The 15,582-nt window shown below is 38.2% G+C and overlaps 1 protein-coding gene across 1 annotated transcript; it reads left to right on the forward strand.

Annotated features, from left to right (window-relative positions):
• Positions 1-315: 315 nt before the first annotated feature.
• RPF1 (ribosome production factor 1 homolog) lies at positions 316-14,895 on the forward strand. Its single transcript, XM_081145737.1, has 9 exons — positions 316-816; positions 2,102-2,158; positions 4,078-4,158; positions 10,343-10,438; positions 11,027-11,180; positions 13,098-13,180; positions 13,580-13,761; positions 13,954-14,080; positions 14,666-14,895. The coding sequence occupies exons 1-9, from the start codon at positions 601-603 to the stop codon at positions 14,705-14,707; spliced, it is 1,038 nt and encodes a 345-aa protein (XP_081001863.1). The 5' UTR covers positions 316-600; the 3' UTR covers positions 14,708-14,895.
• Positions 14,896-15,582: the final 687 nt, after the last annotated feature.

Below are 15,582 nucleotides of genomic sequence, written 5' to 3' on the forward strand. Positions count from 1 at the left end.
TCCCTGGCACTCTGCTCTCCTGCCTCTCCCTCCTCGCTCCCCTTCACCGGATCCTCCTCTCCTCCGCAGCTCCGCCCGCGGCGCTGCTCCAGGGCTGTCCGTCATCCCTCTGTCTGTCTCCCTTCTCTAGCTCCGCTCACTGCAACGGTTTGAAATACCGCTTACATGCTGACGACTCCCAAATTTTGATCTCTAGCCCATGCCTCTCTCTCCTGCTGCAGAATCATACATCCCAATTGACTACTTGAAAACAATCATGACTAATAAGTGTCTCAAACTTAACATTTCCTGAACCGAAATCTTGATTGTTACCCTTCAAATTTGCTCCATCGTAAGTCTCTCCCACCTCAACTGGAGGGCTCGGCACATAGGAAACATTCAGTAGAGAATTCCACGAATTCATCATTTCACTGTCCACTCAGCTGGCCCACCCCACTAACTTCCCTCAAACCTAAGTTCCACCACCTTCTTAAACGCCTAAAGCTCAGGCAGCTTCCACTATTTTTAAGACCTTTCAGCCCCCGGAAGTAAAAGCCCAAGAAAGCCGGTGGGAGGAAGAAGCTATTTCCGTTTCCGTAGAGGCGCCCTGAAGCCAACAACATGGAGGAGACCGGCGGTAGCCGAAAGAAAGGCCTGAAACGCAAACGCGCTTCGGAAGACCCTCAGGGGGCCGCAGTCGTTGAGGATGGGGCGACGGAAAGCGGAGGCCAGCCCCCGAAAGCGAATGCCTTTCCCCCAGGCTTCAGCATTTCGGAGATTAAGAACAAACAGCGGCGACACTTAATGTTCACGCGGTGGAAACAGCAGCAGCGGAAGGTAAGAGAGGGGCGGAGGCGGCAGGGCGCACGCGCGGCGTCCTGGGCGCGCAGGGGGTGGGGGCGTGGGTGGGGGCGTTGCACTTGCGTGGTCACCCCAGCCTGGGGTCCGGAACCCTGGTGATTAACCCCAAAGATTGGGCCTGATCCCCCTCGTCCTGCTTGTCGCCTGAGCGTCAGGATTCCCTCTTGCCAGCTCCTTGCTCTCCCAGGAGTGAAAACGACTCGCTCCTCACCAGGGAGGCACAAGGCTCCCTCTCCGCTCGGCCCCGTCCACCTCCGGTTGATTAATTCCTAGAACCTAATATAATCAATACATAAATTCAAAGTGATGCTTCTTTGATTCCTGCAGGTAAACAAGTATGGGGGGGTCAGTAAAGCCTAAGGTCACAGTGTTCATTTGTGGTTAAAATGCAGTTGAAAGCAATCATTTGCTTATTCTTGCACGTCATAAAATTTCACGCACATAATACTCTTTTTATGTGCCTGCCTCGTCTTACTAGATGTTCTGAGGCCCTGGACTGAGTGTCTTAGACGTCTTAAGTGCTAACGTGGTGTTGGAGTACACAGAAGGAGCATCTGCCCGTCCTGGTGTGAGAGTATGAGGGAAGGGTGTCCTAGAAGACTTTTTGAGACCTGATAGATTGAGGCTTAATAAACGCCGCAGGAAAACAGTATTTTCTATTGTGTGTCAAGCATTCTGTTCAGAAATCTCCAGATGATACACATTCACAGTACAAACTTAACTTACCTTGCAAGTTCCTAATCATTTTAAAAGCATATTTTAATTATAAAATATATGGATAGCTAGTGATGCTTTTACTAAAAGCAACATGAAGACAAATCTCCCATTCCCATTTATTTTTAGTACTTTCCCAGAGAAACAACCAGCATAGCCATGGTTTTCTTTAGGACGCAACTTGTTAGGAATGCAGGAAAAAAACAGCAAAAAATTGTTTAGGTATACATTGTGCGTTTTCACGTAATTTGAGATTTTACAGTAAAGATAAAGGTAGTGAAATTTTAAATATTCAAAATTGGCCAATTTAGGTTTTTGGTTTTTTTTAAGAGGCAAGATCTTTGTTACAGAAATCTTATTGATTGGACAGCTCACTTGTTTTACTATAACTTCTGTATGAAAATCTATGTCAACAATTTAATAAATTAGGAAGGTTACTCAGTGTAAGTATTCTTAGAATTAGTAATTTGTAGTTTCAATATGTGTTTGTGATATAACTAATGGTTTCTCAATAGTGTTCTCTTTTTTTTTTTTTTAAACCCTTTAGGAAAAGTTGGCAGCTAAGAAAAAACTTAAAAAAGAGAGAGAGGCTCTTGGTGATAAGGTAAATAAAATTTTTAGCCATTTGCTTTCTACTTTATATTAAGGAATGCTCCCTGGTATTTATGTTGAATGACTTTCTTTTAAAATTTATCATGAAATATTTCAGATGTATAAAAATAATATAACAAACCCCATTCTACCCTTTACCCAGCTTAAGAAATAATGCATTAGCAAATAATGTTCCAAGCCCGTTGTGTGTTTCTGATTGCTTTTTCCTCCAAAGATAACCACTCGTGAAATTGCTGTTTATTGTTCCCATGTACTCCTTTATTCCTTTATTATGTCTGTTTGTGTTCCAGAACAAGCACAGTGGTGATGTTTGGCATGTTTAAAATTTTTCACATAAATGTTATGTATATTTTGACTTGCTTATTTTACTTTATGTGTTTGAGAGGCAGAAACACATCTCCTTGAGTTTGGGAATGGGAGAAACTCTCTAATTTAGGCCTGTAGCTGAAGCCCTTGTGATCTGAAGCCAAGGCTCTTTGTACAGCAAGCAAGGATGTTGAAAGGCAGGACAGACCCTCTTCTGTTACAGGGTTGGGTGAATAAGAATGCAAGCTGACACAAGTTACGAGTCTGTGAAGAGTGAGAATGGGGAATGAAAGAAGATGATATACATGTATAGGTTATGGCAAAGAAGAGAGCAAAGATAATGCATCAAGAAAGCATTTAGCTGTTTTTGTGGTATTGATCAGAAGTGAAATTTTTCTACTGAAAATTTTAAAAAGAACTAAGTTCTTCCACAGTATTGCACAGCTAAATTATTTTCATTTGGTTTCATGTTACTTATAGTTAGTTCTAAGTTATAATTTATACTTGCAGAATTTTAAAAGTATACAACTCTTCCCTGCTCCTGTCTCTTAAAATGAGGTACAAGGTAAGGATAAGTGTTTTTGAAGAAGGGAAAAATATAAAGACTTTACAGATGAAGCACTCTTTTTCATGCATTCTCTTAATCGTATTAGGTTAAATAACATGAAATTGCCAATATTAGACTATTTGGCCTGCAAAATTCTATCAAGCAATTTAGTCTCTTTTTAGGTTTTAATCAAATTAATATGCTAATCACCATTTGAAAATATCACCATTCTATTTTTTGTACTGAAAAATGACTTCCTAGAACTACTTCCTTCAAAAAATTATTTAAAACTTATTGTTTCATAAAGTAATACAAAACAAAATCCTAAATAGGTCATCCAATCACATCATATTTTTTCTATCTCTGCTAGTGTATATATATTTTTAATTCATTTTAGTTAGTGTATGCTTACAGCTCTGTGTTCCTGTTCCTTAACATTTCATTTACACAGTTTTTGTTCTAAGCTGAGTGTGCATAATTGCTGATTCTAAAAGCAATTTCATTATGTTGAAGTGCCATACATTACCCTTGTTCTTGGACATTTGTGCTATTTGCTGTTCATTCCTATTAACAACAGTGATACAACATCTTTCTTTGTGTAAATTGCTCCCCCTTTCATTCCTTACCATAAATCCCCCAGACTAGAATTACTAGTTCAGCAGATAGAAACAGATTTGTAGCTTTTGTTATATATTTCTGAATAGCTTTTTGGAAGTATTGGGACAAAGCTACATATATAAGTACTTTTGTAATTTTTCCATTTTATTTCATACTTTTATTCTTAGTGGATAGTTAATTTTCATCAGTTTTTTTCTTTCTGCTACTTCTGTCTGGTTTTAAGCCATTTTATTCAGTGTTGTCAATTCTTTTCGTATGTGTGTGTTTCTGCTTAAAGAGTTAAAAAGCCTTTTACTCAATGTTGTTAGGATTGATGTAGCAGTGGGTTGAAATGAGGAACAGATTGAGTTTTTGGATTGTCTGCTAATTTCTTTTATTCTGTAATGCAAAATTATTTATGTAAAATGTTTCTACTACTTAATCTTTTTCCTTTTATTTAGGCTCCACCAAAGCCTATACCCAAGACCATTGACAATCAGCGAGTGTATGATGAAACCACAGTAGACCCTAATGATGAAGAGGTAACATTAAAAGTCTTAAATTAATTTGGCTGCCCACACTTGATAAATTATCTGTTCGTATGTTGATGTTTATTTTTTTTTCTTTAAATTTTTATTTATTTTTAATCTTTATTATTGAAAATATTACAGATGTCCCTTTTTTACCCCTATTGATCCCCTCCACCCTACCCACAGGCCTTCCCCATACCAATGTCTGTGTCCATGGGTTATGCTTATAAACATATAAATTCTTTGATTAATCTCTCCGCACCCACTGCCCCATCCCCACCTTCCCTCTGAGATCCTTCAGTCTGTTTCCATATGTTGATGTTTAATTTAAAATACTGGCTGGTGAATTCATATAATGAACTGAGTCAGCTATAATGTTGGCATGTTATCTTATTTGCTGTAGGTTGTTTAATAATGGAATTTCCCAATAATGGTATAGAAAGAGGCGGTGATTTATTTTCTAGAAAGGTATTATATTTTATGTTTACTTAAACTTTTTGGCATTTAATCTCTGTATAATACTTATTTTCCCATTATTGGTTATGTTAACTTTCACCACTTTATTAAAATATTTGCCAGGTTTCTCCCATTATAGCTACAATTTTTCCCTTTGTAATTAATAAGTATTGGGGGGAGGGGGTGCAGATGCTCTGAAATTATATAAATGTTACTCTTCAAACTTTTACTAAAGATTTTACTATTATAAATAATTTTTTCCATCTGATAGGTGAGAAATTATATCTTAGTATAGTTTTAATTTGCTCTTGTTAAGAATGAGGTTGAACATCTTTTCTCTCTTTTTAATCAATTACTTGTTCATCTTTCTTACCCATTTTTCTGTTGTTTTGGGTTGCAGTTTCATATACAGGGGTCAGGGTAGGCTTCATTGAGATGACCTTTAGCAAAGACTTGAAGGATGTGAAGAGATTAGCCATCTTTGGGTGAAAAGTACTCTGGGATGGGGAAACCGCCTGTATAAAAACTGTAAACGGGCATGCTTAGCGTGTTTTTGAGAAAAAACAAAGAAGCTAGCATGCAGAAATTAAGTGAGCAATGCAGGAGAGTTGTAGAAGAGGTGCTGGGAAAGTATGCAGAGAGGGAGAGCCAGATCAGTGGCTTTGTTGGCTATTGTGAGGACTTTGGCTTTTATACTTAGTGGAATGAGGAGCCATTGGATGGTTTTGAACAGAGGAATGATATGATCAGACTTGTTTTTAAAAGTGATTGGTTGCTGTACTGAGGATATAATTAAAGTGGTGAACAGACTAGTTAGGAAGCTACTAAAGTAATTTAGGAAAGAGATGATGAGAAGGACGATAACAGTGACGACTTGGACCTTGGTGGTGACATTGAGTGTTGAGAATTGATCTGATTCTGAGGTGTTTTGTTGTTGGTTTTTTTCTGCATACGCTTTGAAATTAGAGCCACTAGAATTTGACAGATTAGTTATGTATGGGGTGTGAGAGAGAGGATTCAACAATGGTATTGAGGTTTTTAGCCTGAGCAATTAAAAGGATAGCATTGTTATTGATGAGATATGGAAGAGGTCTTGGCTAGAGATAAATGGGGGGCATAGGCATATCGAGGCCACATATATGTAGGTAAAAGTTTTCCTAAATATGTACCTAGGGGAGAATTTGTTTAGTCATGGGGATGTGTAAATGTTCAACTTTACATGATTGTGACAAAATGTTTTGCAAAATAGTGGTGGTATTAATTTGCACTTCGTTATATAAGAGCAATGTTTCTGGGTATCCACATTCTGGCCAGTGCTTGTTATAGTCAGACTAGTGATAAAGGGCTAACTCATTTTAGTTTGAGTTTGCACTTCCCTGATTCCTAATGTGATTGAGCATCTTTTTTTTTTCTTTTTCTTTTTCTTTTTTTAATCCACAACTGAGGATATTGTATTCCATTGTCTCTCAAAGAGAGTAAAAGGGGGAGAGAGAGAGAGGGAGAGAGGGAGAGAGAGAGAAACATCCATGTGAGAGAGACACATCAATTGGTTGCATCCTGCATATGCCCCAATTCGGGGTGGGGATTGGACCTGCAACCCAGGTACGTGCCCTTGACCTTGAATCGAACCCACAACCCTCCGGTGCATGGGCCGACGCTCCAACAACTGAGCCACACCAGCCAGGGCTGATTGACTATATTTTTGTGTATGTACTGTGATTTTGGTAGAGATGCCAAGCAGTAGAGATGCCAAGCTACATCTTTTGCCTAATTTTCTATCCTATAGTGTATTTTACTGATTAGTAGAACTTCTCTTTATAATTTGGATACTGATTCTTTCTATGTGTTACAGGTATCTTCCAATTTGTGGTTTTTGTGTGTTTTTTTACTTTCTCTATGATGTCTTTTGATAAACAGAAGTCCTTAATATAGTTTGGTTTTCAATTTTTTAAATATTGATGCTTTTTGTCATATTTGAGAAACATTTCTCTATCCTGGGATCATATGTTCTCGTATCTTTTTCTAAAAGGATTGCCCTGACCTGGTTGCTCAGTTGCTTGAAGTGTCATCCAGTTCACCAAAAGGTTGCATGTTCAATTCCTGGTCAGGACAGATACCGGGGTTGTGGTTCAATTCCCAGTCAGGGAACATGGAGGAGGCAAACCGATCAATGTTTCTCTCTCTGTCTCTCTCTCCCTTCCTTTCTCTCTAGAAATCAGTGAAAGCATATCCTCAGATGAGGATTAAAAAAAGAGAGAGAGAATTGAAGAGTTGCCTTTTACATTTATTGTACTTGATCATCAGGCATTGATTTCTCTGTTTGGTGTGAGAAAGGAAACCAATTTCTTTCCTTCTTCCCCTGTCCTCTCCCTACCATATGTTACCAGTTTCCCCAGCACCATTCAAAGTAGGTGCAAATTGTAATGCTTGTCATATATCAAGTATCCATATATGTTTGGCTTTTTTCTGGGCTTTCAATTTGCTTGGTTAGTTTATCACTGTATCAATTCTTTTTTTTTTTTAATAAAAAATTAAAAGTTTATTATAAAGCTATAATGTGATTCATAGGGATGTATTGTGAGATCAGTGGGACAGAAGGAAATTTAAAAATCACACATTTGTAAGTAAACTTGGTATATGATTGAGATGGCATTACAAATCAATGGGAAAAGAATGAACTACTTAATATATTGATCTGGGATATTTTGTTATCTATGTGGGAAAAAATGAATTAGGTTTTAAATTCACCTAATGCATAAAATCAGAACATTGTCATTAAAAATTTTTTTTGTTCTGCTTGTTCATTTTTTTTTTGTTTTTTAGGTTCAATTGCTGACATGTATTTTTCTTAAGGAATACCCTTTAACATTTCATATAATACTGGTCTGATGGTGATGAACTCCTTTGGCTTTTTCTTGTCTGGGAAGCTCTTTATCTGTCCTTTGGTTCTAAATGATAGCTTTGCTGGGTAGAGTAATCTTGGTTGTAGGTTCTTGCTTTTCATCACTTTGAATATTTCTTGCCAGTCCCTTCTGGTCTGCAGAGTTTCTGTTGAGAAATCGTAGGACTGTCTTATGGGAGCTCCCTAGTAAATAACTAACTGCTTTTCTCTTGCTGTTTTTAAGATTCTCTCTTTGTCCTTAACCTTTTGCATTTTCATTATGATGTGTCTTGTGTGGGCCTCTTTGGGTTCATCTTACTTGGGATTCTCTGTGCTTCCTGGAGTTATATGTCTATTTTCTTCACCAGATTAGGGAAGTTTTCTGTCATTAGTTTTTCACATAGGTTTTCAATTTCTTGCTCACTCTCCTTCAGGTACCCCCATGATACGAAAGTTGGTATGCTTGAAGCTGTCCCAGAGATGCCTTATACTATCCTCATTTTTTTGTATTCTTTTTCTTTTTGGCTTCATCTGCTCTACTGTTGATTCTTCATTTCAGGTAGTATATCCTTCCTTTCTGAATGGTTCTTTTTTATGCTGTTGAAGTTCTCATTAAGTTCATTGACCATCCTTATAACCAGTGTTTTGGACTCTGTATCTAGGAGATTGCGTGCCTTCATTCTGTTTAGTTCTTTTTCTGTAGTTTTGTTCTGTTTTTTCATTTGGGACATGGTTCTTTGTCTCCTCATTTTGGCAGCCTCCCTGTGTTTTCTTTCTGTTAGGTAGAGCTACTATGTCTCCCCTGCTTGGTAGAGTGGCCTTACGTAGTAGGTATTTTGTGGGGTCCAGTGGCACTGCCTCCCTATCACCCAAGCTGGGCACTCCAGGTGCACCATTCCTCCACCTCCCCCCCCCCCACCATGAGGGCTGTGTACACCCTCCTGTTGTAGTTGAGCCTTGTTTGCTGTTGGCACATCAATGGGAGAGATTTACCACCCAGGTCATTCAGCTGCAAGGACTGGCTGTGACCACTGACCACCTTGGAGGATCAGCTGTGCAGGGGCTCACCCCACAGAGCTCTGTGCCCACTGAATCTGCCCCTTGAGTGTGTCGCTTGTGGAGGTAGTTGGGTGATGATGCTTCTACATGGTCTGAAGCTGTCATGTGGAGCCTCTTGGGAGGTGCAGACCAAGGTCAGCCGCCACCTGTGTTCTGCACAGGGCCACTAGCATGAGCTACAAAACGATCTGCTGTTTGTGGTGGGTTTGGAGGTGCCCAGGTGAGGCCAAGCTGCAAACTGAGGCTGGGCCCAGGGTCACTTAGTGAGAGTTACGGGGTATTCTAAGGCTAGATGCTGCTTAAGAGACTAGGAAAGTCTGAAGCATGAGCCAAGACAGGCCATTTGTATAAATAAGCCACTGGAAACAGCTTGGGTGGGCTCATAAGTTGGGTGGGGGAGGGTCTCAGAATATCACCAGAACAGGGCTAATAGTGTTAGCCAGGTTGATGGAGACTCAGACAGGGCACCAGTCTGCCACCTCTCTGTGTGAGCGTGGGGGTGGGCTCTCAAAGGGAACAGTGACCTCTTCCAGCACTTCTGTCTGGCATAAAGCTGCCCCCCAGCTCTCTCTCTGATGCCAGACAATTCAGTTCTTCCCATATATCCCTGGTTCATTTCAAGCTGCTGCCCCAGCACTGGAGCTTAGAGGGAGTGAGTCTGAGTAGGTCCATGTGCAGGTCCTTTACGAAGAATTGGCTGGGACTCCAGCAGCCCTTTATCCCACTCAGCCACAATCCCTACTAAATTCAATATTGGGCCCACTCAGAGTCAGTTCTTACTCACTGCTTTTTTCCTGATTGTAGGCCATATTTTCCTATTTCTTTGTATATATATAATTTTTTGGTTGAAAAGTGGGCATTCTATTTCAATAACTCTGGATTATATTATTTCTTAAGGGCTGTTGGTTTTTTTGTTTTAGGAAGTTGCCTAAACTAAAATGTGGAATCTGTCTACCTGACAAGTTGCACTATATCTCTACCCAGTTTTTAAACTGACTCTGTAGGGATTTCCCCTGTGTTTGTATGGCTTAATGGTCAGCCAGTGATTTGGACAAAAGACACTTTGAGCCACTAAGACATACATAGCTTCTGCCAACTAAGCTGTCTGGGTTGAGGAATGTTTCAAATTGCAACCACTTCTCAAGTCTCCCCTGCCTATCAGGTATGCTGGATTCTCAGGTCTCTTCCATGTGTAATTTCCTCCATGTGTAGTTTAGCCACCAGCCAGGGATCTGTGGAGAGGTTATGTCAGTCTCTCTATGGCTCTCACTTCCAGAGCTCTCCTTTATATTTATTTATTCTTTACATTTTCACACCTATCCTGAAGTGGGTCCGTAACCTAGGACTGGCAAAGCTAGGGTTTTCACACACACAACACCTTCCCACCCTAAATTGAACCCACCACCTCTGGATTCAAGATTTCTGGTTCTTGCCTACCATCAGACCTGAAGTTGATGATAAGTTCCTGTTTTCACTGACCAAGTTGATGGGGGAAAGAATAGCTCTAGGAAAATTCCTGATATTCTTGGCTACCATTGTAGCCATATTTCAAGAATAAACACATCTCAGTTGTGCTCTGAAATTGTTTTTGATAACTTTTTCCAGGTTTATATTTATATTCTACAGTGAGGAAATCACCCAAGTTCTTCATGTTGCCATTAATATAAGTCCCTTCTAGGCCTTCTTGAAATCCCCTATCAACTAGGTAGTCACTATCATAGAGTCCTTCCAGAACTACTTTTAAAATTTTGGCCCAGTAGAGTATTTGACGTAAAATTAATTTTGTTTTTCTCTTCTTAGGTTGCTTTTGATGAAGCTACAGATGAATTTGCTTCTTACTTCAACAGACAAACTTCTCCCAAGATTCTCATTACAACATCAGATAGACCTCATGGGGTAACAAATACATTAATTAGTATAGTTCTTGAATTCCTAATTTTCTTTTATTAGACTATTTAAAGGAGCTCTGTTCAGAAGAGTTGATTAGTGATTACCTTACATGATGCCTTGTGATTAAGCTGGATAAAATGTAATACTGGTGATGCAGTGTAGGTTCACTAAGCATGGTTCTTCAGGATACGGTTTCTTAGCCTCAGCCCTATTAACATTTTGGGCTGTATAATTTTTTGTTATGGGGGTTGTCTTGCTCATTATAGGATGCTTAACTACACTCCTGGCCTCTATCCACTAGATACCACCTGTACCAGCGATCTCCCATCCCCAGTCATGATCAGCAAAAATGTTTGCAGACATTGCCAAAGGTCCCCTGGGGGAAAAGAATCACCATCCCCAATTGAGAACCACTGCTTTAGGGTGATCAGCTTTTAGTAAAGGATGAAACACTGTTCAGATTTTACTCTTTTCCTATCCTTGGTCTCTATTATGACATTATCTTATAATAATCAATATACCTTTTCTGATAAATATATATGGTGTAAGATTTTTATTTTCACTTTTGAGGATTTTTGTTATTTTGTTTTATAGAGAACAGTACGACTCTGTGAACAGCTCTCCACAGTTATACCAAACTCACATGTTTATTACAGAAGAGGACTGGCTCTGAAAAAAATTATTCCACAGTGCATCTCAAGAGATTTCACAGATCTGATCGTTATTAATGAAGATCGTAAAACACCAAGTATCCTTTGTTTTTTTAAGGAAGAGCTCCTATTTTGCATGGTTTGTGTTAGAGATTAGCAGTAACATAAACTTTTTTGTACAGTGCAGGTATTTAGGAATTAATAAATTCGGATTTTGTAGTTTGCTTCTGACACAGACCACATTTAGTAGGGCTATTCTAGAAGGGATTCAAGCCTTGATTTAGGTTGTAGGAAATGACTGTTACCTGTCTTAAGCCCCTTAAGATTTGATTAATTTTTTCAGTGTGCAAATGATACAGAAGTACTTTTGGCTATGCATCGTGAAGTTGAACCTGTGACGAATCTTTGAGAAGAATTCAAACATTTCCTGATAATCTACTATGTGATAGGCACTAGTATCTGTCAGAAACAGATCTTTCACAAGCTGGCAGATGAGACGGGAAGAAAGGCATTTATATGACTGTAACTCAAATAGCAGAACTGTAACAATGAGAACTGAGATTTAGAGTTTAATTTTGAATATGAGAAATAAGGTGGCATTTGAAGTGGGCCTTAATGGATGAGTAAATTATTGCAGGTATTTGAAATAGCTTGAGTGAAAAACAAACCTGAGATTAATGTGTATGGTATGTAAGAGAGAGTACCGTTACCTACCATTTAGGAGACACCATGAGGAGAAAGGTTAGAAAGGTAGTTTGGAGCTGCATTATGAATGTCATACTGTTTTATTCTGTAGGTAAGTCTGGTGAGAGTGGCTTAAAATTAGCTTTAGCTGTCAAGAATCAAGGTATCTAGTTTTTTTGTTCGTTTTCACCTAGCATCTGAGGAACTGGTACAGATACAGTGACAAGCTAAGTCCCATAGCTTGTTACTTGGTTTTATAACCAAGGCCTACATCCAGACTTGATTTACAGTCGTATTAGATGTACTTGAAATGGTGGAGAGGTCAGACCTGCCAGGATATTGTTTTAATAATCTAGGTGGGAAATCTCAAGGACATCAACTAAGACAATAACAGTAAGGGAGAGCAGATGTAGAAGTGAGGGACTTATGTAAAACAGTAGGACTTGGTGGGAGAGGAGGAAATTGAAGATAACCATAACTTCTACTCTGGATTATTAGGAGTGTTGATCCCTTTAAAAAAGATGACGTTTTGTTAAACTAGTATGTGCAAATATTTGAAAAGGGCCTGATTCTGATCTTTTAGGGTTCATTGTGCTATAAAGGCTTGTGGAATACTATATAGGTAGTAATCTTAGTTTGCTGCGTCCTGGACTTTTAAAGCCCTTGGCGTAACACTGCTGGGTAGGTAGGTGTCTTATTTCATTTGTAGTTTAGAGTCTCTGGCACTGTTATTCTCTGTTTATGGCAGACAATCAGTAAATTGTTAGTTGATTTTAATTTGTGGTATAATAATGCCAAGAATAAGAGCTGTCTCTACCAAGAAGAGAGTTTAGGAGTCTCTGGTCTTGTGGGATGATATTCAGAGCTGATAGCATATCCTAACCTTACAGATATAAAATATGTATATAAACATATAAAAGTGTGCATTTTTAGGGTTATAAGGCCTGTAACATGGAGGTAAACTTATACTGTATTTACAATGCTATAGTTACTCTAGAATCTATTGTTGTCTTATTCCTGTTAGAGTAATGGACATTAAATAATTATTTCACCTACTGTAGTTGAATGCTCAGTCACCTTGTTGAAAGTGACAATAAGCTGTTTTTCATATTGTGAAAAGAGAAAAGGTAGGATAATGGGTTAATCCATTTTTCTGGAAGATTTATGTTGCTTTACGTGTCTTGTGTTTGAGGTTAAGAAAATCTCTGTTAACCCAGAGGAATACGTGCACCCACCTACTTACCTCACTATAGACTTTAGGAGTCTTTGGGCATAGAGCACCAATTACTTATTTAAACAATTCAAGATTATGTTCTTAGCTTTATGAACAGATGGATTAATTCTGAGTCACTTGCCAAATGGACCAACTGCTCATTTTAAAATGAGCAGTGTTCGTCTCCGTAAAGAAATTAAGGTAAGTTTTAGGCATTGTTTGATTGATATTGGTCTCCTCATAGTATTTGCTTAAGTAGACTGTAACTAATAGAGCTGATTGATTTTAGTAAAGGCATTTGCTCTCCTGATTAAAGCAATAGTTTTATCTAATGACAATTTTCTTGTGAAATTGGCACAGTTGAGTTATGGCAGACAGGCAATAGCCTTCATTACTATGAAACATTACTTTTCTAGAACATTCTTCGTGGCATTCACAGCATATAAAATACTTTTAGATACATCTTACTTCATGGGTTTGGTAAGCCATTGTGGTTGTCATTGAGATAAACTTTTCATATTTGTCATATAACTTATAAAACTTAAAATTGCAATGATACAGTTTTGTCACTAAACTTGTGATTTTACACCATTTTTCTAGAGAAGAGGCAAGGACCCCACAGAACACACACCTGAAATAATTTTGAATAATTTTACAACACGGCTGGGTCATTCTGTTGGACGGATGTTTGCATCTCTCTTCCCCCATAATCCTCAGTTTATTGGAAGGCAGGTTGCCACATTCCACAATCAGAGGGATTATATCTTCTTCAGATTTCACAGGTGAGGAAGGTACCTGAACTTCTTGGACTTTGACTTTTAAGCATGAAATACATTTTCAACTTAAACCTGTTTTCTAATGTATTATGATAGGTATTATACAGGAGAAATTGTTCTTTGAACCCTGTCATAATGTTAAACAACAAACAGTTGGGTTAATGCTAATTTCCTCAACTTTTTTCTTTACCTTTGAAGATACATATTCAGGAGTGAAAAGAAAGTGGGAATTCAGGAACTTGGACCACGTTTTACCCTAAAATTAAGATCTCTTCAGAAAGGAACCTTTGATTCTAAATATGGAGAATATGAATGGGTCCATAAGGTATGTGCTTACGCTTGAAAAGCTATTTAGGTGATTTTAATTATGGAATGAGAAAGAAATTGTGTACTTTTTAAGCTTTGGGTTTTTATACCTAAGTTATGCTTTCCTCATGAGCTAAAAGAACCATTCTCTCAAGCGTGCACCAGAATCAGGGTAACACAGGCTTATAGATTGCTGGGTCCAATTCAGTAGATCTATGGCCCAGTAGTTTTTCTTAACAAAGTTTGTAGGTGATGCTTCTGGTCACTGATCTTTAGGATGGATTATAAGCCTGTGTTACCCTGATTCTGGTGCGCGCTTGAGAACTATTGCTATATAGAGGTTTTGCAGACATTTGGAAATCATCATAAAAAATCATAAATGAAAACATCGTTATTTTAAAACAATCTTTTCTGTCTAGTAGGTAGTATTTCACTTATGTGATTTTTAAAAAATTTTATGTATTTTACACACATCTATTGGAACAGTTAACTTCCAACACCTTTTATATTAGACCTAAAGACTGATACTTCAGAGACAATTTTTTTAAGCATTGTTACCCATACATAGATTGTTTACTAACCTTGTTTACCCCCTAACTTTCAGCCTCGGGAAATGGATACAAGTAGAAGAAAATTCCATTTATGAAGTACTAAAGGAATAGTATTGGATTTTGCTGAACGGGCCTATCTTGAATTTGTGACAGAAGAATCTTCAAAATGGCATTTACTGATTTCATACACCTTCTTTCATGTCTGGACAAACTACCAAGTGCCATAAATTACTCCTCACTGTTTCTGTAGGAAATATAAATAAAAGTCATTTTGGTGAGAGTTTTAAGTTGTAATTTAGGTTTCCTGAAATTTAATTTTTATTTTTGGTAACTGAGCAATTTAAGTTGGAATGAAGACTCAATCTAACTTTCCCATATGCACTTTCTTGGAACACTTGGGCTAGAGAAAAATACAGTGCTTGGTAGATTACTATGTAAACAACTCACTGGTTTTCCATCAGACTAATCTTGAATCTGGCACATAGTTTTTAACTTAGTTTTCTGAATGAATGGAGGCCAGGGTGTTTGGGATGTTTTAACATTCCCTTAAACCTTTCAAGAGAAAAAAAATGTTTAAGCAAAGTGGTTTACCAAGGACTTAAAGCAAAGTTGCAAATTACTGAAGCCAACCTTTGGTTCCTTTTTTTCTTGCTACATTATACATCATTACCCTGTAGTACTTCGCTCATGAGTTGTCTCAAACTCTGAAGTTTTTATGTCTTCAAATGGAATTCTTCCATCCAGTTTTTTCTCTACTATCCTTAATAGGAGATAAGTAAGTAACTTAGGTGTAATGGTAATACCCCTAACAAAGGAGTTCATTAGAAATATTTATTATAAAAACAAAGTGAGCCCAGCTGGCGTGGCTTAGCAGTTGAGCTTTGACTTATGATCCAGGAGATCAGGGATTGATTCCCTGTCAGGGCATTATGCCTGGGTTACAGGCTTGATCCCCATCAGGGGTTGTGCA

The sequence above is a fragment of the Miniopterus schreibersii genome (genome assembly GCF_964146895.1).
Source record: "Miniopterus schreibersii genome assembly, chromosome: 8".
NCBI lineage: Eukaryota > Metazoa > Chordata > Mammalia > Chiroptera > Miniopteridae > Miniopterus > Miniopterus schreibersii.